Here is a 23,929-nt window from a genome sequence, read left to right on the forward strand (position 1 = left end):
GTGTAGACTTCTTGTAAATTAATTAATGCAGACAATATATATCGTCTCTGTCGGGTGAAAATTAACTTCATAGGTCCAAGACCGTTACCTTTTCAGGAATCAAATAAAAAAATAGCAAAAGTAGCAGATTTAAAAGCTCAAAACGTGTCACTTCACGTCGTGTTTTGAGCTTGTAGATCTGCGACTATGGATGTTTTGTGTGACGCTGAAGCATTCATACAAAAAACCCCCCACAAAAAGTTAAAATATGGAGATAAGAGGTTTCTGCCCGACAACAACGATAATAGTACAGTAGAATAATTCCAACACACACACGTGGACAGAGACAGGAACACACCTGGTGCTGTGCCTCCTCCAGATTGCCACTGCACCACAGAGACAGTCCAAGGTGGTGGCGGAGCTTAGCTTCATCCTCCCTCCTACCCAGCTGCTCTGCCACATGTAGACCTAGGAGAAAAAGGGGTGAAAAACACTGGCAAATCTCTGAACTGAACTATACTAAACTGGGCTTTAGGAGGAGCTTAGAGCCAAAAGCTTGTTATATATTTTATTTTGACAGCATGCTTTAGAAAGGAGTGGAAAAGAGTCACTTGAGAACCGGAAGGTTCCCCAGAGTTACTGTAGAAGTGTCTTTGAACAAGACACTGGACCCCTAATTGAACAAGAGACTGGACCCCTAATTGAACAAGACACTGGACCCCTAATTGAACAAGACACTGGACCCCTAATTGAACAAGACACTGGACCCCTAATTGAACAAGACACTGGACCCCTAATTGAACAAGACACTGGACCCCTAATTGCTCCCAATGAGCAGGTTGGTGCCTTGCATGGTTTCCTCCACCATCGGTGTATCATTGTAAATCATTGTAAAGCGCCTTGGATAACATTACACATTAAGGCTACATATTACATTACATACATTCTGAGAAGTCATATCTGCTCATTCCATCAACGCATACACTACCAGCAGGACCATGCCGTCCAATCTTGCATTCGTTACCACTACACAGTACACAGTATACTTGGCTGACCGCAGTTCCACAGAGGTCTGTAGGTTGTAGATCGGCTATTTTCGGTGCACGGCATAATGGTACAACTAAGCATAAACAAGGCTTAAGAAGTCTCCACGACGTTTTCTTGACAAAATTGTCAGTATGTTTAGTCATAGTTTTAGTCGTCATACGGTAGCTTAGTTTTTATTTAGTTTTCGTCAGTGGAAAAAGGCTAGTAATAGATTTAGTAGGCGAAATCAACATTGCAACTCAGACAGGTGCTCCTATACCTTCCTGCAGGTACATGACAGCCTGCGTGTAGTTCTGCAGTGCGTGGTGCGTCCTCCCCAGGCTGCCGTAGGCCAGTGTCTTGGCATTGAGGTCGTTGGTCTGCGCGGCGACGCTCAGGTGCTGCTCCTGGAACACCACGGCTCTCTCGAAGTTCCCCAGAGCCTCGTAGGTCAGGCCCAGGTCCCCGTACGCCCGGCCCTGGCTCCTCACGCAGCCCGTCTGCTCCGCGATGTCCAAGGCCCTCTGGTGCCACTGGAAGGAAGACAAGTCAGTTAAACACTTTAATCCATGAGATTATATAGTCACACGTAGTCAGATATTGGCCCCGAAAGACTGGCGTACTGTATAAACTTTCTGGGCACGTAGGCTGACCTTTGCTGCGTGTCATTCCCCTCTAACCCCATTTCCTGTCACTGTGTTGTGTCATTGTTGCGTTATTATGGATCCCACCACAGTTAAAGGAAAGCCCAGCTGTCATTGGCCAGTATAGTCACTGTGATTGACAGTTCTCATTTTTGCAACTATGCCTAAACCTAAGCAAGTAAGCATAAACCTAATTTCAGTAAAACTATGTCTATACTATACCTAACCTCAGTAAAACTATGCCTTAACCTAACCTTAACCCTAACCCAGTAAAATTGTGCCTGCCCAGGAGCCAGTCAGACACATGGTAAGGCGGGTCTATCCTAGAACGTTCATATCAGAATCATGCATCTCATATGGTACACTAACCTGCAGTGCTGTGTCATTGTCTCCTATGGTACACTAGCCTGTAGTGTTGTCAAACTTGTCATTGTCTCCTATGGTACACTAGCCTAACCTGACTCTGCCAGATGGGGGCGGTATTGGGTAACCATGTTCCCCAACACAGCAACCATCTGGGATCTCTCAGGGAGTTGAGCTAACACCGAACCGCTCCGTGGTTCGAACCAATCAGCGTGAGCTAAGGGCGGGATATGTGCGAAACCGGATGTGAAGCTATATAGACACGTCAATATGATTGGTTGTGTTTGCACGCCCACACGGTGATAGACAGACGGTCCCATCCAATCATCTACCAAGTATCTTGCATCGAATTTGCTTCCGAGATCCCAGATCCCAATAAGCTGTGAAATAAATTTGTGTAGCAAGCTTCTTGGATCTGGCAGCGTCAGGTTAACACTAGCCTGTATTGCTGTGTCATTGTCTCCTATGTATGGTACACTAGCCTGTAGTGCTGTGTCATTGTCTCCCATGTATGGTACACTAGCCTGTAGTGCTGTGTCATTGTCTCATATGGATATGGTACACTAACCTGTAGTGCTGTGTCATTGTCTCATATGGATATGGTACACTAACCTGTAGTGCTGTGTCATTGTCTCATATGGATATGGTACACTAACCTGTAGTGCTGTGTCATTGTCTCATATGGATATGGTACACTAACCTGTAGTGCTGTGTCATTGTCTCCTATGTATAGTACACTAACCTGTAGTGCTGTGTCATTGTCTCATATGATGGTACACTAACCTGCAGTGCTGTGTCATTGTCTCATATGTATGGTACACTAACCTGTAGTGCTGTGTCATTGTCTCATATGTATGGTACACTAACCTGTAGTGCTGTGTCATTGTCTCATATGATGGTACACTAACCTGTAGTGCTGTGTCATTGTCTCATATGGATATGGTACACTAACCTGTAGTGCTGTGTCATTGTCTCATATGATGGTACACTAACCTGCAGTGCTGTGTCATTGTCTCCTATGAGCTGGTACACTAACCTGTAGTGCTGTGTCATTGTCTCATATGATGGTACACTAACCTGTAGTGCTGTGTCATTGTCTCATATGGATATGGTACACTAACCTGTAGTGCTGTGTCATTGTCTCATATGATGGTACACTAACCTGCAGTGCTGTGTCATTGTCTCCTATGAGCTGGTACACTCCTCCCAGTGCACTGCTGGCTTCCCCTTCTAGTGATTTATCCTGAGGGCAAAACAAACAGGTGATATTCTCTGCTACATTCCATTTCTGCATGCTAATGTCACATCCATATGGACCAAGGTTCAGGCATGGAAATAGGCTAAAGTTTATTTTTGTTTTTGTACTGTTACCCAGTATTCATCAGCTGTGTAGTCATTGTTTTATATAAGAGAACATGTTTCCCTGATGCTCTCTACTGTCTTCACTGTGTGTGTCAATCCATGTTGCTAAAGCCAGACATCCATACTGGCATATTTCGTTTTTAAGGATATCATAGCAAACAATAAAGCAGATGTATTAACAATTTATTAGAGCAAATTATTTTATTAGTTTCTGGACATGGACATTTAAATTGTATAGAAAGTGATCATCGTACCCGGTTCTCCCCTGCCACAAACTTATTGAGAATGCAAAGGCGGTACTCAGAAAAACATACTGTATGGCCAAAAAGAAAATCAATTGAAAGTGAACATCTGAACCCTTACCCCTGCAGTGTGTGCAATGTTGAGCTGGTGCTCCAGGCAGGAGAGAGCCTGCTCATAGTTCCCCAGCTGGCTGTGCAGGGTGCCCAGCTCCCCGTACGCCTGGGCCTTGCCTCCCCCTTCCCCGCCCAGCTCATGAGCCACCACCAGCTGCCTCTCGAAACACACCAGAGCCTGCTGGAGACTGCCTAGGGCCCTGGAGAGCGAGACACACAGCGCACGCAATGCAGAGAATGACGGGGTCGGGAACGCATCTGTGTCGCCTTCGTTTTTAACCACTTTTTTTTTAACAAGCTCATAGCGCGGCACTTGTAGATCTGCTATTTCTTAGTCATGTGTAGTCATGTGATCAACACGGATCTGCTTGATTTTTCATATTCCATCCTGAATAACTTTAGATTGACAGTTTGCATGACTGGCCCATTTAACAAAATGCCACAACTCATGAACGCAGCGTCCGTTTGCGGTGAAACAGCACATGCACATTCCCACTAGGCTGAGGAAGAAATGTTTCAAATCATGATCACAAAACTCTCAATGAATTCATTGCTTCATGGGGTGTGCAATTTATATGAAAATACGTTTTTTGGGGAGGTGAACCACTCATTTAAACCCTATTTATACTTGGTTGCAGGTGTTAAAATAGTATATCTACAAGGTCACATGCGTTGTGATCTAAGACAGAAAGGCATCCTGTGACAGCATGTGACATGTTCTGAACCCTGGCTGCATTGGGTTTAAAATCATCTGTAGGTCAAGAAATGGATTTACTTGGTGCTGATACTTGGGATTCAAGTATTTTGCTAAGGCAAATATTAGAGATTTATTGCTGAAATTAAGCCGATCTGTGAGAGTGCAGATTGGTCATGTTTGCAGATTGTTTAGCTTGAATGTTCCCCTATTATGACATGGCCAGAACGGGGAGTTCAGGGAGGTGATGATCGAAACGTGACTTCCTTGGTGATTACCTGTGTGCGTTCCCCAGTCCTCTGTAGGCCTTCTCCTGGTCCTGGAGGTGGTTGAGACTCTGGGCGACCGTCAGGTATTTCTCATAGTACTGGATGGCCTCCTCATAGTCTATCAGAGCTTCATAGCACTCTGCCAGGTTCCCGTAGGCTCTGCCTGCAATCACAGAAACACATTATCATTTTACTTTAGCAGTTAGAGTTAGGCATTGTGTTTGTGAGGTTAGGGCAGCAGTCCCTCCCTGCGCTCCACCGCGGAGGTTGTGGGTTCGAATCCACCGTTGTCAGGCGTGTACACAAACCCAATTAATTGATTCGGGGGAGAAGCCGAGCGGGGGAGAGTAATAATTGTCACTGCACGTAATCCTACAGGCTGGGCCGACACCTGTCAGCAGGGAGTGTTGGGCGAGAGGTAGGGTTGTCCCGATGTTAGGAAGGGACTAGTCACTAGTGGACAAGAGATCCAATATAATAAGTCATTTTACACTTGGTTGCATGCTGAAAATCGGCTATTTTCAGCAAGTGTAAAATCAGTCATTATGACAGCGTCAAGGCCTGCCAAAATACATTTTAGTGTACTCAACTGTTGATTAAATAAACTAAAATCTTATGACATTTAGTCGACCAAGACTAGACTAACACTAAAACATTCCAGGTAACTAAAATGTGACTAAAGATAAATGAAAACTATTCAAAAGATTATGACCAAAACTAAAATATAAAATTGCTCATTCAAAATCAACCCTGGGTGTAGGCGCCACCCGGGCGCCACACCAAAAGAAGAAGGGCGGTGCACACACACGGTACCTCTGTCCAGCATGCTCTCAGAGCCGCTGAGCTGTTGCAGCGTGGCCAGCTGCTGCTCCAGGTGGCCGATGGCCTCCTCGAACACGCCCGTGTTCATCCGCGTGATGCCCATGTTCCCGTGCACCTGCACCAGTGGTAGAAAAAGTACTCCTACTGTAAGTTATGTGTACTTAAGTAAAAGTATCAATACAGCAATGTAGAAATACTCCGTTACAAATAAAAGTCCGGAGTTCAAAATGTACTTGAGTATAAGTACACATTTCTGACTTGATCATGCATCTCACGCTTCTAAAGAGAGATTCAGACTAATTAGCGCGAGGTAGTAATGGAAGATTTCACCTCCCGGTTTTAGGGGGGATAATGGAAGGCGGGGCTTTTCCAGAGTGAAATCTGCCTCATCTTGGCACTCTAGGACCTTTATTATGAAAAATTCCCCAGCACAAAATAAGTAAATGTACTGTACTTAGTTACTTTGGCCCCCACTGACCTGCGCCTCCAGCCGGGTGTCCCGGAGCCCCACGGCCAGGGCCAGCTGTGTCTGGTAGCACTGCAGCGTGGTGACGTAGTCTCCCAGGGCCATGTGCACGGCGGCCAGGTGGCCCAGGGCGCGGCACTCCCCCGCCCGGTCGCCAAGGTCCCTGCGCAGGGTCAGCTCCTGGCTGTGGAAGGACAGCGCCGAGTCCAGCTGTCGCAGGTGTCTGCGAAAATTGTGGGTGGGGGAAAAAAATTAAAGTATACTCGAATGTTTTGCTTGAGTAAAAAAGTATCAATATGGTGAATGGTGAAAAATTGTGAAAAATGCTCCAGTTAGTAAAAGTTTCCGGAATGCCAAATGTACTTGAGTGAAAGTACAAGTGTTAGCGTCAAAATATACTTGAAGTGCCAAAAGTAAAAATACTCATTATGCAGAATGTCCCATTGCAAGTTTTCAAATGTATAATTTCTTTTATTGAAAATAGCAGATCTACAAGCTCACAATGCGTCGCATCACACAGTGCCTAACATTGCCTAACAAAACCTGGGTCAGGCTTGACACATGTGAAAATCAACTGAACATAAAACAAGCCTTGTACAAGATATGTAGTGTTTTATAAAGTGCTTCAGATCAACTACAATAATTCTGGAAAAAGGCTCGCTCAGCAACACATTCTGACAGAAAGTGGGAACAAAAAAATGTAGGCTATGACAAAATGACAGATCAGCCAGAGTACATCCCAGAATATTGAACAACATTGACATCTTGTGGTCATTCTGGCTAACTTCACCCTAGAGTGCTTCACAGCTACTTATTAGTATAGACAGGTAAGCTGAAGGTTAATTGTATGACACACACCCGCAATTAATGTGATTACTTGTTGTGTTTACTTTTCAAAAAGCTCAGTCAGAAAACTTTCCACAGGTAAAATGACAACAGCCACCCTGCCTGAACCCTGAATTTAGTTTAGAAGTTTTGCCCCACAGTTCGAGATAAGAAAAGGTATTATTAATTTAATCAAATGTAAAATTCTTCACTTGTTCATTGTGTGCTACAGTGCTAACATGTTTGATTGACCGTACTTCAAGCCCAGTGTTTTTTCTCTTCTGGGACAAATGTTCTGCAAAACTCACATGACATTGTGTTGCGAGCTTGTAGTTCTGCTATTTTCAAAAAAGGGTGCCAATAGAAATATTAGCTCTGTGGGACCCTGGTCTAGTGATGGGGGAAAAAGTACCCTCATAATTAAACTGTAGATAAGAAATACTCTTGTTACAAGTAAAAGTACATACAGTAAGTATTAGTATGTGATATCAATGTACCAAAAGTTGATTGGTATTATGCAGACCGTCCCATTTCACATTATCATTTTACTTTAGCAGAAGGTTAGTTAGGCATTGTGTTTGTGAGGTTAGGGCAGTAGTCCCTCCCTAAGCTCCACCATGGAGGTTGTGGGTTCGAATAGTGTCCCCAGATGGAAAAGCAGTGATGCTTGGGGCAACTCCTCAGAATGTCCCTGATACTAAGAGATTTAAATATCACGCAGTGTTGTCAAAGGAAGGGAACTTCAGGGAAGTTTTACTATGGTAAAACTACAGGTAAAGGGGAAGAATAGCTGGGCTGTAGGAGTGGCGAGACTGTCCGTTAACAGAAAGAATGCAGTCGGCCTATCCGTTAGGAATGGATGCTGGGTCATGGTGCGTGATGCCGGCCAATATCGAGCATATGGCTCAGTAGATTCTGCATGCAACCTGTTTGTGAAGGAGAAACCACAGGCGGTGGGGGTCTATGTAGACCACGACATGGGACAGGTCTCCTTTTATGATGTCGATGCAAACTATCACATCTACACATTCTTTGGCTTTGGTGAGAGTCTGCATCCATACCTGTGCACGCAATCTGACCGCAAGCCTCTGACCCTCACGCCTCTACGTCTCCCAAATTGACTTGGTGTGTGTATACGATAAAAGAAAAGACACCTTATTTGTTATACTGTAGGTATCTTGCCAGATTACCTGCTTTTACAGATGGTCTTACGTGCTTTCATGTTTCATGTCTACTGTCTTAACTTCTGTCTTTTAACTTGTGAGTTTTAAAGTTGTTTTATTTGTTCTGTTTTAATAAAGCCTTGGTGGTGTCAGCATGTTGGCACTGGAAATACTATGATCTTTGTGTCTGAATAATTCCGTAAGGGATGGGCTGTGAAAGGCTGCCAGACATTAAAACAAATGTAGGCCTATTTAATTTGTATATCCACCCCTCCATCCACACCAAACAATACAAGTACTGTAGAATGATGCTGTTTCGAGTGAAAATACTAAGTGCATCACGCCATAGCCTTACAATGTAAATGTTAAATAGAATAAAGTTAGATACTCAGTGTGGTTCTTAAAGTTCTGCGGACCCTGGCCTCAGGGGCTCTTGAGGGGGTCTTCCCGAGCAACATTACCGTATTTAAAGTTAGACGCTTACCCTAAGGGCAAGGGTCTAACTTAGTTAGAACCTTACAGCTCAGTAACTCTGGCCGTTGAAATTAAAACATTTGAGAACCACTGGTTCTAAACGGTGTTCTGGTCAGCTCAGCTGGTAAAGGTGAGACTGACTTCAATGAATTTGTGCTGCCGGGTAGCTTAGCATAATAATGCATGTTTTGCAATCGTCAAATTATAACAAACTATTGTTAAAGGTACAATATTTGCCTTTGCGGTGAAAGGAAGTAGAAGTAGCCCTAAAGTATGAAAAATGTAATATTCTATAAAGTAGGCCCACCTCAACATTGTACAAGTTAATTACCTTTAGCAAAAAGAAAAACAGTTACCTATGAGCTGATCCAAGCGCTGAGTACGCGTCAGCCTCCATCTTCTGAACTTTGACCTTCTGGGCCAGGGTCAGCTGCTGGTGGTAGTACCTCAGAGCTCCGGGCAGGTCACCCCGACACACACACACATCCCCGAGGTTCCCCAAGGCCCTGAACACTGCCTGGCAACACACACACACACACACACACACACACACACAAGCATTAAAAACCACTTTGTGTAGTCCCTATTGGGAGAAGTAAAGAATTATTGTATTCTTCAGGTAATAAAAATATATATTTAGTCGATAAAATAAACAGCAATCTTGACATCAATGTCAAGTTGTCAACCCCCCAAAACACAGACAATTCTAAAGTAGCAACAAATAGCAGATCGACAAGCTCAAAATGTGTTGCTTGCATTTTGAGTTTGTAGATCTGCTACTATTGATGCTTTTGTTTGACGCTGTAGTATGATGAAGGAGAGCATTAAGGAGGGAAGTACAGTGAGTATGAGTGATTGTTATCCAAGGCCTGGGCCAGTGACAGTGAGTATTAGTGGTAGTGACCTGTTATTTTAAGTCCCTCTCGAAGAGTCATTTGTCATCTAGTGGCTGGACCCCAAGTGACTCTCTTCTTCAAGTCACTTATATAACACTTATAAAATGTGTTTGTTATCCAGGGCCTACTGGACCAGTGACAGACAGTGGATATCAGTGGTAGTGACCTTGTGGCCCACTTTGACAGGCTGGAATGGGCTGGAATGGCTTAGAGTTGGCGACAGAGTACAGCATCATGCAATGGGTCTGGTCCACAAGAATCACTACACCTCCAAGATACCCATGTACCTGTCTAAATACTTCCTTAATGTCAACCCACACACACGCAACACCAGAGGGAGTTCAACAAACCATGTGCAACCCAGATTCGGCACAAACAAGGGACAAAATATATTTTGCTCCTATGCCACCAAAATGTGGAACGTAGACCTGTCGTAGACCTGTCAAAACAGCTCTCAAAGGGCACCTACAATTCGAAACTGGCCCCCGTAAAATCTGAATCCCCCACCCACCCCTTTTCCCCATCACTGTATATGTTTTTTTTGTATCGAGTTGTACTTGAAATGTACTGTAATTCTGCAAACTGTTAATAAAGAAATCCATCAATCAATCAAACCTGTTTGTTATCCAGAGCCTGGGCCAGTGACAGCAGATATCTCTGGCACTCCTCCGCCTTGCCGTAGTCCTTCAGGGCTTTGTAGGCCAGACCCAGGTTACAGTAGGCTTTGGCCTGGGACAGCTTGTCTTGGAGGTCCTTAGCCAAGGCTAGGTCCTGTTCATAGTACCTGGACAATAAATAAAAGGCATACCGTATCTTAATCTATACACTTATGTTACCACATGATTTTTACTACGTGTGTGTGTTTACATGGCTGTCATGTTGGAAACAGCAGTAAATCAAGTGGGGCGCAGCTGGTGCTCAGAGGGTTTGATTAGGGAGCGGTCATTATCAAGAAATAACTCACAGCTGAATTCAGCGATTGACCAATCAGAATAAAGCATTCAACCAAGCCATGTAATAACTTGTATGTAGGCTATATAAATTATATTGAATTAATGTACAACGCTATTGTCAATCCATCACTAAACTCGGGTAAATTAAACTAAATGTAATATATTCCATAACAAATATGTCTCATCAAAATATATTGAAGTAGGCTACAGCAAGACCTGGTAACTTGAGGTACTCATCTTTAATATTACATCATCACTGTTAAAAAAAAAGATTTCATGGGGGGCTCTATCATAGGGGGGCATTATTTAAAAAAATATTTAAAAAAATAAAACAATAATAATGGAGCTGGCAACTTCTCCTTTTGTCCACCCATTCCTGGGAATGATCCAGTGGGGAAAAAAACAAAAAAAACATTGTGGGTGTATGGGACTTTTCTCTATCACTAAACGCGGGTAAAATTCACCCAAAAAACAGGGATGTGGGCAGGGATACAAATCTACCTTCTATGATGTGACTGAGCATCATGAAGGTATTGAAAGACCCACCCACTATATATGATATTGTACAGTATTAACATACTCAACCATACAGATTGTATAGTATTGGACAGTATTAAGATGTTAATATTGATTGTATTCATCTTTAGGGCCCCAAATCACACCTTAGAAAGCATGCAGGTCTATTTAAAACACATAGGTGTTTTGACTGGGGGGTCATATTTTGACAGCAGATAGTGCCCGTCATAATTTCACCCCCCTCCCTATCGAACGATTGGACAGTATTAAGTGTTTTTCACGTTTTTCATCAGTCATATTTTGACAGCAGAAACTGCCTTTGCACCCCCTCCCTATCTAATTGTTGGACAGTATTATAGCCACCGACGTGGAGCGGAGCTGGCATAATCATTATCCCACTTCTCACACGGCTACTTAATACATAAATTAATAAATTGACCCAAAAGTTACAACTAAATAAAGTATTTCCTTTCTTATGGTAATGAAGGTATTCCAAGTTGGCCCAGCAGAGGCAGACTCTCCTTGGAAAACAAGGAAGTTAGTGTACAGTACATTTTCGGGTACTGCAACGTCTATTTCTCACTTCATATGTTTTCACATACATTCTTGAGAGCAACGTTTAGTTGTAAATTACATTGTGTGTGGGTGTGTGTGTGTGTGTGTGTGTGTGTGTGTGTGTGTGGAAACAGCATGAAATCCAAGCAGCACAGCCAGGTGTTCTGAGCCTTTGATTAGGCAGCGGTCTGTTATAGAGCGGAGCGGTATGTTATCAAGAAATAACACACTGCTGAATTCAGCAATCGACCAGTCAGAATCAAGCATTCAACCAAGCCGTGAAATAAATTGTATTATCATAATCCACCACTATGATATGTCCCACCTGACAGCGTCTTTGTACTGGCCCAGGCAGTAGTGGGCGTAGGCCAGGTTGTGGCAGACCTTGCTCTCTCCCTCCATGTCCTGCAGGCCTGCGGACAGGGCCAGGTACTGCTGGTAGAAGGGCAGGGCCTGAGAGTACTCTGCTCTCCAGCTGTGGAAGTTACCCAGGTTCCCTGGTAGGCCGAGACGGGAAGGAGAAGGACAGTGGCGTCAGTGGTGCACATGCTGAACATCCATGTCGCCAATATTATTTGGAAACCGTTTCGTAAAAGCAATATGCAATCTTAGAACAGCTAAAGTGGTTTTCAGTTGCAATTAGTGTTGATTTTGACAGCAACTTTTTTGAGTAACATTTGATTTAGTTTAAGTCATATTTTAGTCATCTGAAATGTTTTCATGTTAGTCTAGTTTAAGTCGACTAAATCTACATTTGATTTTGTTGACTAAAATCTATTTTGGCAGGCCTTGATGGCGTCGTAATGCTTTTTAACGACTTTACACTTGGTTGCACACTGAAAATAGCAGATCTACAAGCTCACAACGTGTCGCACTGAGACCAAGCAACCAAGCATAACATGTTTTAGTACTTCTGGATCTTTTCTCCACTAGTCCCTCCCCTAGTCTAGTTTTTGTTTGTTGACAAAATGTAGTCTCTACTTTTACTTTATTAACGGACAAGAAAATCCAAGTTACGGATTGAAACAAGCATTTAAATCTCTAAGTTATTTAGCATTTTTTTGCAAGGAAGTTGCAGCCGACTTCACTCGACATTCAACCAGGGGAGGCGCTAACGCTGCCTCAGCGGGTGCAACTTCTGGGACCTCATCTCGGAGCTACAGTATGAGCGTAGGGACTGAGGTACCATATGGGGCTAGTTCACACTGGTAGCTACAATCGAGGCGAAGATACAAAGTCTGTCGTTTGGAAACTTTGTTATGGCCAAAACTGTTACTTTTCAGCATTCCAAATTCCAATTCAAGAGTGGGAAAAGTAGCAGATCTACAAGCTCAAAACGTGTCGTTTGGCGCCACATTTCAAGATTGCAGACCTGCTACCTTTGATGCCTTTGTGTTATGCTGTAGTGATAGTACGATCAAGTATGGGCGTTGATTTGAAGTTAGAAAATAGAGATAAGAGACAGCGATGATAGCATATATGTCGCTGCGTCGACGTTGAAGTGTTGATCGACATCGACAACTCGTAGAACGTCATCTTGTGTGTCCGACAAGCGAGAAAAATATAAAAGGAATTCATGTGGCTGGGGTTAAAAAGACTTATGGAACTAGCAGACGGAAATCATTTTTTTCGCATTACAAGCAGGAACTGTGTAGCGACTCTGGTGAGTGGAAATGGTTAAACAACACAAGGCAGCTCAACTTGAATTGTAGCTTTGTAGATGTTGTATCAGCAACAAAGGTTGGGCGTTGTATCTTCATGTCGCTGGCTTCCATTGAAAACGAATGGTAGCCTGTAGCTTTGTATCTTCATGTCGCTGGCTTCCATTGAAAATGAATGATAGACCGTAGCTTTGTCACAACACAGCATAATGCCAAACACTTGTCTTGGCTGTTCTAAAATCACTGTTAATCACAGCCACTTAGTGCTTTAATTTACACCTCCATCTTTCGACAAAACACAAGTGTTTCAATTTAATACAGGCGCGTCTCTTTTCTTGTCTCACCCAGGGCTCTGGCTTCACTCTGGACGTCACAGAGTTCGCGTGCGATGGTTAGGTGGTGGTGGTAGTGCTGGAGAGCCTGGTCCTGAGCGCCCAGGGCCTGATAAGCCACAGCCAGGTTCCCATGCGTAGAGGCCTGCGACGGACGGTCATTCACCTGCACGCCATGAAGAAATAGAAATAAGAAGGGAAATGTGAACGTGCATGGATCTAGGCCGAGTGTATGGAGCACATTCTGGGCTTTAAATCATTTCTTAAAACACTCATATACACTTATATACCATATAGAAACATTGCAGATAGAATAGCCCCCACTCCTTGGGGTGTTTTTTTTGTCACTGTACAGTATATTTGCACATACATGGAATTTGTCTCATGCATTTACCTATTTACCTATCTAACTACTAGGAGCAGTGAGCAGTAATTCTACAGTGCTCGGGGAGCAATTAGGTGACTCTTGCTCAAGACACACATCGACACATTGCTGGCCTGGCCTGGAATCATATGTGGGAAAACCAGGGGCTCTCGCTCCCCAGGCAGGCTCACTAACATGGCCGCCCATATTGTGCTTTCTTCTTATGTTTTACCCACAGTTTTTCAACCTGTTTTGGGCATGTCATAGGTTTCCAAAACATTATGAGCATGTAGATCAGCTATTTCTGCCATCTTTGAAATAGGACTTAAAGGTAGGTTAAGTCATTTTATTTTTGTTAAAATAAGTGTTAAATAGATCTATATTCTGATGGTACTCATTGCTATAGAGTGTTTAGTCTCCATGTCTCTCCAGCTCTTTGGAAAACAGAAAATGCATTTTTCAGGTCGGGAAAGGATACCAATTTATTTTCTTTCAATCAGGACAAAGAACTCATCACTTGTTAAATAGCTGGAGGGACAGGGAGAGAGCCCTTCTACTTCGATTTTGTAGGCCTCAAGATCAGGTAGATTATAGTTATAGTCACCAATGTACACCGTTTTTAAAATATTTATTTCCAAAAACAAAAACAAATTGTCCGTGACCCACAAATGTGTCTGCGACGACCCAGTGTTTGGAAAACAGTGATCTATCTATCTATTTTATATCTCACCTCTAAGGAGATGTGCAGCTCCTGGCGGTGGTAGCGCACGGCCTGGTCGTGCAGACCCAGGGCGTTGTAGGCGTTGCCCATGTTGCCGTAGGCCCGGCCCTGAGCTGCATAGTCCCCCAGCTCCTGCACCAGGGACAGGTGGGCCCTGTGGAGCTCCAGAGCCTTCTCATACTCCCCCTTCATCTGGTAGATGATGCCTGGACAGGGCCACGTGTGGACGGATGATTAGCTTCCCGTGCTACCGCTAGGTGAAGCTGTTAACTTGATTTTCCAGCTTTTGGTGTATATGTGCAAACACAAACTTTGTCCTACACAAACATTAAATCCCATTGACAATGAAAAGCCAATTTTGAGTGTTCGTGTAAACACAAACATTGCGTGACACAAACATTGAAGACGAAGGTGAGGACGCAAATTCTGATTGGCCGGAATGAGATGATATATGATGATCTACGAAGATCGCCCCTCACTTTTCTTTTAATTCAAATTTTTGAGAGGCGCTAGCCCCTCCTATGCCCAGCTTTCCGGGTTCGTTCATGTAAACACAAACATTGGCTTTTGATTGGCTGATCACCGCATACCAATGATTTGATTGGCTGAGCATTACATACTGAAGATAAAAGTGAGGGCAGAAAGGTGAAGACGGAAAAGTGAGGACGCAAATTGTGATTGGCCAGAATTAGTTGATGTATGATGATAAGAGCGCCCCTCACTTCACACGGGTGTGATTCCCCCCCCCCCCTTTTTTCCCAAGTCAAATCAAGCAGAGTGATTGTGTCATTTATTCAGAAAAGAAAAATACCAGATGATGGATTACCTAGGTATAGCCTCAATGAGAATTGAAATGAGAAATAATAATACACTATACAGACACACACACACACACACACACACACACACACACACAGACACACACACACAAGACCGTGATGGGTTGTCCACTCAGCATAAGGATCAGGTTAACAGGCTCTCGCGTGTCACTGCGGCTGCAGAAAACCAAAACCACGTTAATAAAACATGAGTGTTGATTGGACGACGAGGCACTGCAGCAGTCATGTGATATATAGGACAGCAGGAGCTCCTGTGTCCAGTGAGGAGCAGCGGATTAGACGGGATGATGACATGAACCCCAGCATCCCATTTACTAGCAGGCATTTAACCAGAGGGAGGCAGTCCAGCTGCAAAGTATTCAATCAATCTATCTATCAATCAATCAATCGGCTAGTTGGTAGGAACAAGAGGGAGGGAGGAGCCCTCCTCACACACACACAACAGACAGGAGCGTATATTGTACGTACCCAAATAAAGGAGGCAGGAGCCTATACCTACCCAGGTTAGATGAGGCGCGTCCCTGCGCTGCTCTGTCCTGCAGCTCCTGAGAGATGTCCAGCTGGTGGTGGTGGTACTGGCCTGCCCTCTCCAAGTCCTTACAGGAGGAAACGCATTCACACAAGGTCACCACTGTTATTTACTGTCTCCGAGTCCTTACAGGAGGCAACGCATTCACACAAGGTCACCACTGTTATTTCATGTGATCGTCATCAAGAGGCAGATATTATTGACCATTATTCCCCTTTTCTGACAACATCCTGCGGTGTCGTCAATTTTGCGTCCTATGCGCGCCGCTATTTAAAGCTCAATAACTGCCAGTGCGTTTCTCTAGAACAGTCTGCACAAACTTTTTTTTTTACTAATCTTTCAAGACACAGAATATTTTGTTCTATGATGATGTAAAGACCAACATCCCAAAAGAAAGAAGAGTCTCTACTTTCACCAGAAAAACAAAATGTTCTGTTCTTTAGTCATTAGCAGCTTTTCACCAAAACACTGTCTGGGAAGATTTTATTTGTATGAATCCTATAATATTAGACTAAACCATCTTGTTATTTTAGATCACACACACACACACACACACACACACACACACACACACACACACACACACACACACACACACACACACACACACACAGGAAATGTGTGTCGTTCAGACTTAGCTATAGCCATCATTCCAGTCAAATAAAAACAGGAACACTGACGGAGTAACATCGCTGGAATGGAATGTGACTGTACCAACCTGCATGCAGCGGGCAGCATGGCCCAGCCCAGCGTAAGCCCTCATCTCGATGGCCCGGTCTCCCAGCTCCTGTGCCAGCCCTAGCACCCGTGTGTGGTAGGAGATGGCCTTGTCAAAGTCCCGCTGAGAGTGGTAGGCGCTGCCCAGGTTGCTGTATGCTCGCGCCTCCTCGCAGCGGTTCTGCAGATTCTGTCACAGCAGCAGCGAAACATGTTAAAACCCATTTAGACCTGAGGGCAACAGTTTTCTGAAAAACCCTATGTGTCAGTGGTTCTCAAACTATTTCATGTCAAGGACCCCCAGAATTATCTGTATTTGGACGCAGACCCCAAACTCAAAATATGTTGTTCCAGGGACGGCCCCAGAAGCAAAGATTTGAGTTAAAATCGTTCACTCTGAAATAATATATTAAAAGATATCCACCACATTTTTACGATTTTTCAAAAATTGCAGAGCTATAAGCTTGTAGATCTGCTATTTTTCAACAGCTAAAGTATAACGGAATGCTTAAAACACCAAAAGGGGTTCCCGTACTGAATGGGTTAATATCAATAGGTTGCACCAGGTCTAAATGGGTTAAGGCGATTAGCCAATAGCAAATGCACTATTTAATTTCTCATTTCGTTGCAAAACACAAAAGGCTGTTGTCATAATGTGTAGATGCAATTCTCATTCATCTCATTCCCAGTCGAAAACAGATAGATTTCATGTACATTTCCCATTCGCATTGACAGAGTTGTTCATTAGGTAAATCATTGCATGCAGAATACTGTGTACAATGAGCATTGTGTTTGTACAAAAGGTTAGGCCAGCATGACGGGTTACTGGAGTAAGTAACTTCCCTTCACACAGTCGAAGAGTAAAAGAGAACGGTGTACTGTTATTTCCAACCCACAGGCGCAAATTGTGAACACAATTGTTCTCACAAACATGTCGTCTCTGTTGGCTGGAACATATAGGTCCAAAACTGTTACTTTGTTTTCAGGATTCAAATGAAAATTCAAAAGCATCCAAAGTGGATAAGCTACATTTGAGGCTTTTGTGTGACGTGGTGGTATGATCAAGTAATAATAATAATAATGAATTGCATTTTTATAGCGCTTTTCCAAGTGCTCAAAGCGCTTTACAATGGTTCATTCATTCATACAGGGCCCAAAAAGTACAAATATGGAGATAAGATCCCGACAGCAATGAGAAGCTATAGGCTTCCGGGGCACTGTTTCTACATAAAGAAGAAGCAAGAAACAGGTGTCAATCAAAAAAGATGAAAGTGATACATAAACATGTTTTGAATGACTTAGTAGGCTATCCTTTGATGCACTTGTGGCACTGTTTCAGATTTTGCACTTAAGAGTTTTGGGGGAAAGAGTTCAGAGTTTCATAAAATGCAAGAGATTGTAGAAAAACTGTAATACAGCAGAAAAGAAAGCAGTGACATCACAATATCATCCCATCCCCTAACCCCTCCCCCTTTATCATAGAACATCAGCTGTAGTGCGACTTCAGTTCAGTTCAGTTCTTGTATAATAATAATACCCGATTTTATTTAGGGTGGGGAAAAAATCACGACACTCCATCTATAATGTGTATTATCACTAATCCCATTCTTATTCCAACTGTAATTACTGTACCTTGGCTATGTCCAGATGTTGCTCGTGGCATTGCACCGCGTTGTTGAGGTCTGCCAGTGCCGTGTACACGGCCCCCATGTTGCCCAGCTGGCGCGCCTCCGAGAGCCGGCACTGTGTCTGCCGTGCCAGCAGGACACACTGCTTATGGCTGGCCAGGGCGTTGGGGTAGTCCCCTATAGACGTGTACACATGGCCCAGGCTACTGAGAGCACTGGAGGCAGCCTGCACACACACACACACACACACACACACACACACACACACACACACACACACACACACAAACAATATTATTAGATTTGGCCCTTACAAATATAAGTACACATCCACACACACGCATGCTCACGCACGCACACACATCATGCATGCGCGCGAGCACACACACACACACACACACGCACGCACGCACGCACGCACGCACGCACGCACGCACGCACGCACGCACACATACAGTAGGAGGCCGTAGCTATGTTTAACCAGTTTAATGTGAAGGGACGACAGGATGAGGTGAGGTGTTGTTGTTGCTAATTGTCGAGAGTAATGGCTGCGTGTGATACTGAACAGTCAAACTATTTGTATCAATATGGCTGTATCAACAAAATAATTATGTTATAGGTATATGAGTCTTGAAACGGGCCTCCATATTCCTAAGGCCGCACACACACACACCCACACACACACACACACACACACACACACACACACACACACACACACACCTCTCTGTCCTTCAGCTTCATGGCGAGCATCAGCTGGTGTCTGTGATTGGTCAGAGCTTCTCTATAGTTCCCCTTGGAGAAGAAGGCTGAGCCGAGGTTCCCATGAGCACGGCATTCACCCAACTGGTCACCTGCATGGAAACACATTCAATCAGGAGATGCAAGGACCACAATGGAAATACGTCTTACGGCGTTGTTGTGTTTATAATCTTGACGTTGTATAATCTTGACATGTCACATGTTTTTCTTTTATGACTTCTAATAAATATATGGTTAGGGTGGCCATAGCTGCATTTTCTTTTTAAGAAAAGGTTTGAGAACTACTGGTAATATATGACTTAAGTATTACTGTCCATATAAATGCTATGTGTCCTTCCCATACACACCGAGAGTCTTGGTGACCTCCAGGTCTTGTTGCATGTAGGCCGTGCTCTTCTCCGCGTCGCCCAGTGACCAGTAGGCGGAGCTTAATGCGGAGAAGACGGATCCGCGCAGCTTCAGCGAGCACGTGCCAATCCTTAGCCCCGCCTCCAGCACCACTGCGGACGCCCCGTGGAACCCGTGGGTCAGCAGCTCCTGGCCAATCACAGAGACCACCACGAACGGGCTCTTGTCCAGTTTCATCTTCTGTAGCTGCTTGTGTGTGGGCTCTAGTGTGTCTGTGGAAGTGCGCACGTGCGGACGAAAGCACGCGCACACGCACACACACACACACACACACACACACACACACACACACACACACACACACGACCCATTTTTCATTTCAAGGATCCCCAAAATTATATGGATTTGGTCATGGACCCCATCTCAAAATATTTTGTTCCAGGGACCCCCAGAAGCAAAGCTTGAGTTAAAAGTGTTTGCTTTAGAAATGTCTTTATACACATTCGAAGGTTTGCACACATTTAAAAAAAACAGCAGATATCAAGCTCATATCATGACTCAGAACATGACGAGCTCAAATGCCTAAATTGTCAATTTGAGCTAGATGCATTCCAGGTCTTATTAATGGGTGGAAAGGGAAAGGGAAGCCTCTGTACCTCTAAGGGGTGATTTCATGGCTGCCTCCACCATGCCCACCAGCAGCTGGAGACTCTTGGGGTCCTGGGCCAGGCCGGAGGCGAAGGCTGCCAGGGAGTCAGCATGACGGCCCAGGTACTGCAGGGCAACACCCTGGCGGAAGTACGCCTGGACAAACAAAAAACACACTTTATACAGTAAATGCAGTTTGCCGGTTAAGGCTCATGAAGACTCACAATAAGAAAATAATAGCCGGCATGCATGCCAAAGTAGCATAAGCTACTTCCTCAGGCCTTCCTCATCGTGTATGATAGACTTTTCAGTTTTTTCTTTTTGCCTTGTATTGCTGTACTTAACGGTACTTTTCTTACACTTTACCTGTAGCTCTGTAACCTTAACTGCAGTGCCTCCTCCGGGTGGGATAATAAAGGGATATCTACTATTTATCTATCCATCGGTTCAAGTCACTGCAGCGGGTCCTGCTGGTCATTGAATACACACCAGTCCCCTGCTTTCTTGATTAGTATTTTTCATGGGTCTAAAATAAATCCTCCTCCCCCCTTCATAAGCGTCTGTTTTCATCCACCCTTCTCTTCTGCCATAATATGACATGAAAGGCAACAAATGAAGACAAAGAGATCTACAATTAGGTTACAGGCCATCTCCTGGGTTCTAAGCAGACAGGCTGTTCTGTTGTCTCTAGACAGTTTCATTATGAAGAATGGAGACACGTACGGGTCACATCTGACTAATACAGCCTTTGTTACTTTCAGTCTGAATGTGTTGGTACAGACAGATTACACTGTTAATTAATATAAAGTGGCACAAATGGTGCCACTTGGTAATGGTAATTACCAATGGTAATGGTAATTAAAGCTGCCTAATAGGTCTTAACCACTTAAAGTCGTAGGCACTATGACAGAAACCAACTATCAGGAAATGGGGAAAATAAATCTATTTTCGTCCATGCTAAACCTCTTATCCCTAAAATTCTTTGCCTTTTTAACTATTTTGAAAAACATTTTTGAATAGTTCAACTAGCCAATCTACATCGACACATTGTGAGCTTGTAGATTGGCTATTTTAACTATTCAAAAATGTTTTTCAAAATAGTAAAAAAAGAAAGAAGAAAAAGGCAAAGAAGTTTAGGGATTTATTTTTCTTTCTTTTTTGCCTTTATTGCTAGTATCAAGTGAAGATGGACAGGAAAGAGGGTGAGAGAGTAGGGGAGAGACATACAGCAAAGGTCGTCATGAACGGGACTCGAACATGCAACGCTCCGTCAGGCCAAAGCCTACATGTGGCATGCGCCTGGACGTGGACCACCTGGTCAGCTCGGGCCCCCAGAAGCTCTTTTTAATGTGTATTAATGGTTCAATATTCGTAAAGACCCACACATATGCGACGATATGCTTTGTCGACCAGGTTTCCCCGCAGGGATATACTTGGTTGCCCGTTTTTCCCTCTCCACCACGCAATAACTTATCTACAAGATTGTATACAGTGGGGCGCCCGCTGGCCAAGTGGTCCAGACGCACGCCACATACATGTAGGCTTTGGCTTGACAGCATGTTCGCGTCCCGTTCATGACGACCTTCGCTGCATGTCTCTCCCCTTCTCTCTCTCCCTCTTTCCTGTCTATCTTCACTTTACTACTACTTTACTATCAATTAAGGCAGAAAAGCCTAAAACAAACACAAAGATTGTATACAGCAGGGGTAGGCAACCTTAGGCACGGGTGACAACATTGTGGCACGCAAGTGTGAGAGACAGAGGTTTTCTTTTAAACGTTTGTTAGTCAGTTAAATGAAGTCCCAAGCACATAATTGTATATTCATTCAAACTCCTAACTCTGACTGGGGACTGGGAGTTAGTGTTGATGTGGCAAAGAAATGTTAAACATGGCACTTCATGTCCAAAAGGTTTCCGGTCCCTGGTATACAGTATCTGCTATTGTCTGCATATGTTCACTTATTTTTGGCAGATGATGACATGCCCAGAATTAGGGCTTACGGTTCATGTGGTTAAGTAAAACCGCACGCAATTTTTTTTTGAGGGTCCCCAGATGATTATCTTAATGTGCAACTCAACAATAAGCACACAAAACATAGTACAACAGAGTATATGAGTGAGTGTATATACGGTATTTGCACATTGCACATTCTAAAGTGACAATTTAAGGACCTTTAAGACCTTTTTAATACCAAATTGTCCAAATTGTCAAATGACACGCCGTAGAGAGTCAATAAAGTCTATACAAAATCCAAAGGACTGCTCTTCCGCCCCTGGTCCAGGCAACAGGGCAGAGCAGTGGAGGCTGCCCTGAGGCTGGAGATAGCAATGCGATATGGGTCTAGGTACACCAGCTGTCTCTATCCACCTCTACTTAACACTGCCGCATAGAGAACGTATACTGCTCTAATATTGGGAATCCACACACAAAACATGGCGTGGGGAGTGAGTATACAGGGAGCACAAAGTAATTTGATAGAGATACAGTATGTTGAGCAGACAATGGGGAGGAGAGGGCAGGTGTCACCTGGCAACCAAGAGCTCTGCTGTATTCTCACAATACCCAGGGTTAATATAACAGTATAGTAGAGTCTATGAGAGTTTAACACAGTATGTCTTTGTTTTTGTCGTTTCTTCTCAAATCCCTGTCAAGTACTGTCAAACTTTCTCATGTCAAGGAGCCCCACATTTATTATAACTTATTCAAAATGTTCCAAAAATAGCAGATGTACATGCTCACAGCGTGTCACAAAGTGACTTGTACATCTGCCATTGCTGCTTTGAACAGTCTAAGGATAGAGTGGTTAAAATTATAGTAATTATGATAGTATTAACTAATATTGGCAGGACCCCCGCCCCCCGCACCAGGCAAGGACCCGACTTTAAGGACCACTGCTGTAGCTGTTAGTTTACATAATATTTTAAAGAAAAGCCAGTGAGAACATTCCTAATCTACCCAGAAGGCCAGTCAGTAGTCAAGAGGAAGGCCGATTTACCAAACAAGTGTCTCATTGTAAAACGCTCCTGGTTATTAGGGTCAATTATCAGGGTTATTAGGGTTACACCAACCAGGCCTCTCTAGAGAACAGATTATATACCGTATACTCACAACATAAGAATGAATTAACTTTGCTTTCCATTGAAGGCCATCGTGATTCAAACAGGCTTTCATAAGGACTAAGCAGCACTGTGGTGTCGAGCCAGCATTATTTTCCCACACAGCACAGCACTACAAATGAGAAACAAACACGCTTTGAACACAGTTAGACACGCATACAGTACACAACTGAGTCGGGCTGCTGGGCGATGTGGACAGAAGCAAATATCACAATAGCTTTTGACCAAATAAATACCGTAGGCGGCTAGGCACACACACACACACACACACACACACACACACACACACACACACACACACACACACACACACACACACACACACACACACACACACACACACACACACACACACACACACACACACACACACACACACACACACACACACACACACACACACACACACACACACACACACACACACACACACACACACACACACACACACACACAGAGAGAAGAGAGGGAGAGAGAGAAAGAGAGAAGGAGAGAGTTGAGTTTGAGACTTTTTTTGCTGTGATGTTGGAATCCGTTTGTAACCGCCCCTTGGAAATAAATCTTCCACAACTGAGTTCCAGACTAATATCTGCACAGTGATATTAGTCATGGCCATGCCAGCCTAACGTAGATGATACGGGTCCCCCAGGGGTCTCTATGGTCCCCTCCCTCTAGTAATGTTGCTAAAACGGATTAGCTTTTTCTTAGTGCTTATGTCTGTTCTGAATGCTGCTAATAAGGAGCGCATAATAACAGTGTACTGTAGTGGTGGAAAGTAACATTTACTGTACAATAAGTAAAACATTTCTACTTTACTAGAGTATTTCCAATTGTCAGTAGCCTACTTGTATCTACTACATCTCAGATGCAAATATTGTACTTTTACTCCACTACAATTAT

The 23,929-nt window shown here is 43.8% G+C and overlaps 1 protein-coding gene across 2 annotated transcripts in view; it reads right to left on the minus strand.

Annotated features, from left to right (window-relative positions):
- LOC308336847 (tetratricopeptide repeat protein 28-like) overlaps positions 1–23,929 on the minus strand; it is a 50,732-nt gene that overhangs the window by 15,537 nt on the left and 11,266 nt on the right. For both annotated transcript variants that reach the window (XM_080794427.1, XM_080794428.1), the window contains 18 exons: positions 19,921–20,068; positions 19,264–19,536; positions 18,878–19,008; positions 18,159–18,380; positions 16,528–16,716; positions 15,780–15,876; positions 14,451–14,647; positions 13,369–13,522; positions 11,689–11,860; positions 9,955–10,123; positions 8,800–8,960; positions 5,994–6,204; positions 5,507–5,630; positions 4,703–4,856; positions 3,738–3,930; positions 3,175–3,255; positions 1,286–1,538; positions 338–447 (listed from right to left, as the gene is read on the minus strand). In XM_080794427.1, the coding sequence (XP_080650553.1) occupies positions 338–447; positions 1,286–1,538; positions 3,175–3,255; positions 3,738–3,930; positions 4,703–4,856; positions 5,507–5,630; positions 5,994–6,204; positions 8,800–8,960; positions 9,955–10,123; positions 11,689–11,860; positions 13,369–13,522; positions 14,451–14,647; positions 15,780–15,876; positions 16,528–16,716; positions 18,159–18,380; positions 18,878–19,008; positions 19,264–19,536; positions 19,921–20,068 (3,039 nt within the window). The remainder of the gene's footprint in view (positions 1–337; positions 448–1,285; positions 1,539–3,174; positions 3,256–3,737; positions 3,931–4,702; positions 4,857–5,506; positions 5,631–5,993; positions 6,205–8,799; positions 8,961–9,954; positions 10,124–11,688; positions 11,861–13,368; positions 13,523–14,450; positions 14,648–15,779; positions 15,877–16,527; positions 16,717–18,158; positions 18,381–18,877; positions 19,009–19,263; positions 19,537–19,920; positions 20,069–23,929) is intronic.

Source organism: Protomyctophum bolini, assembly GCF_963924005.1.
Source record: "Protomyctophum bolini genome assembly, chromosome: 22".
Classification (NCBI taxonomy): Eukaryota; Metazoa; Chordata; class Actinopteri; order Myctophiformes; family Myctophidae; genus Protomyctophum; species Protomyctophum bolini.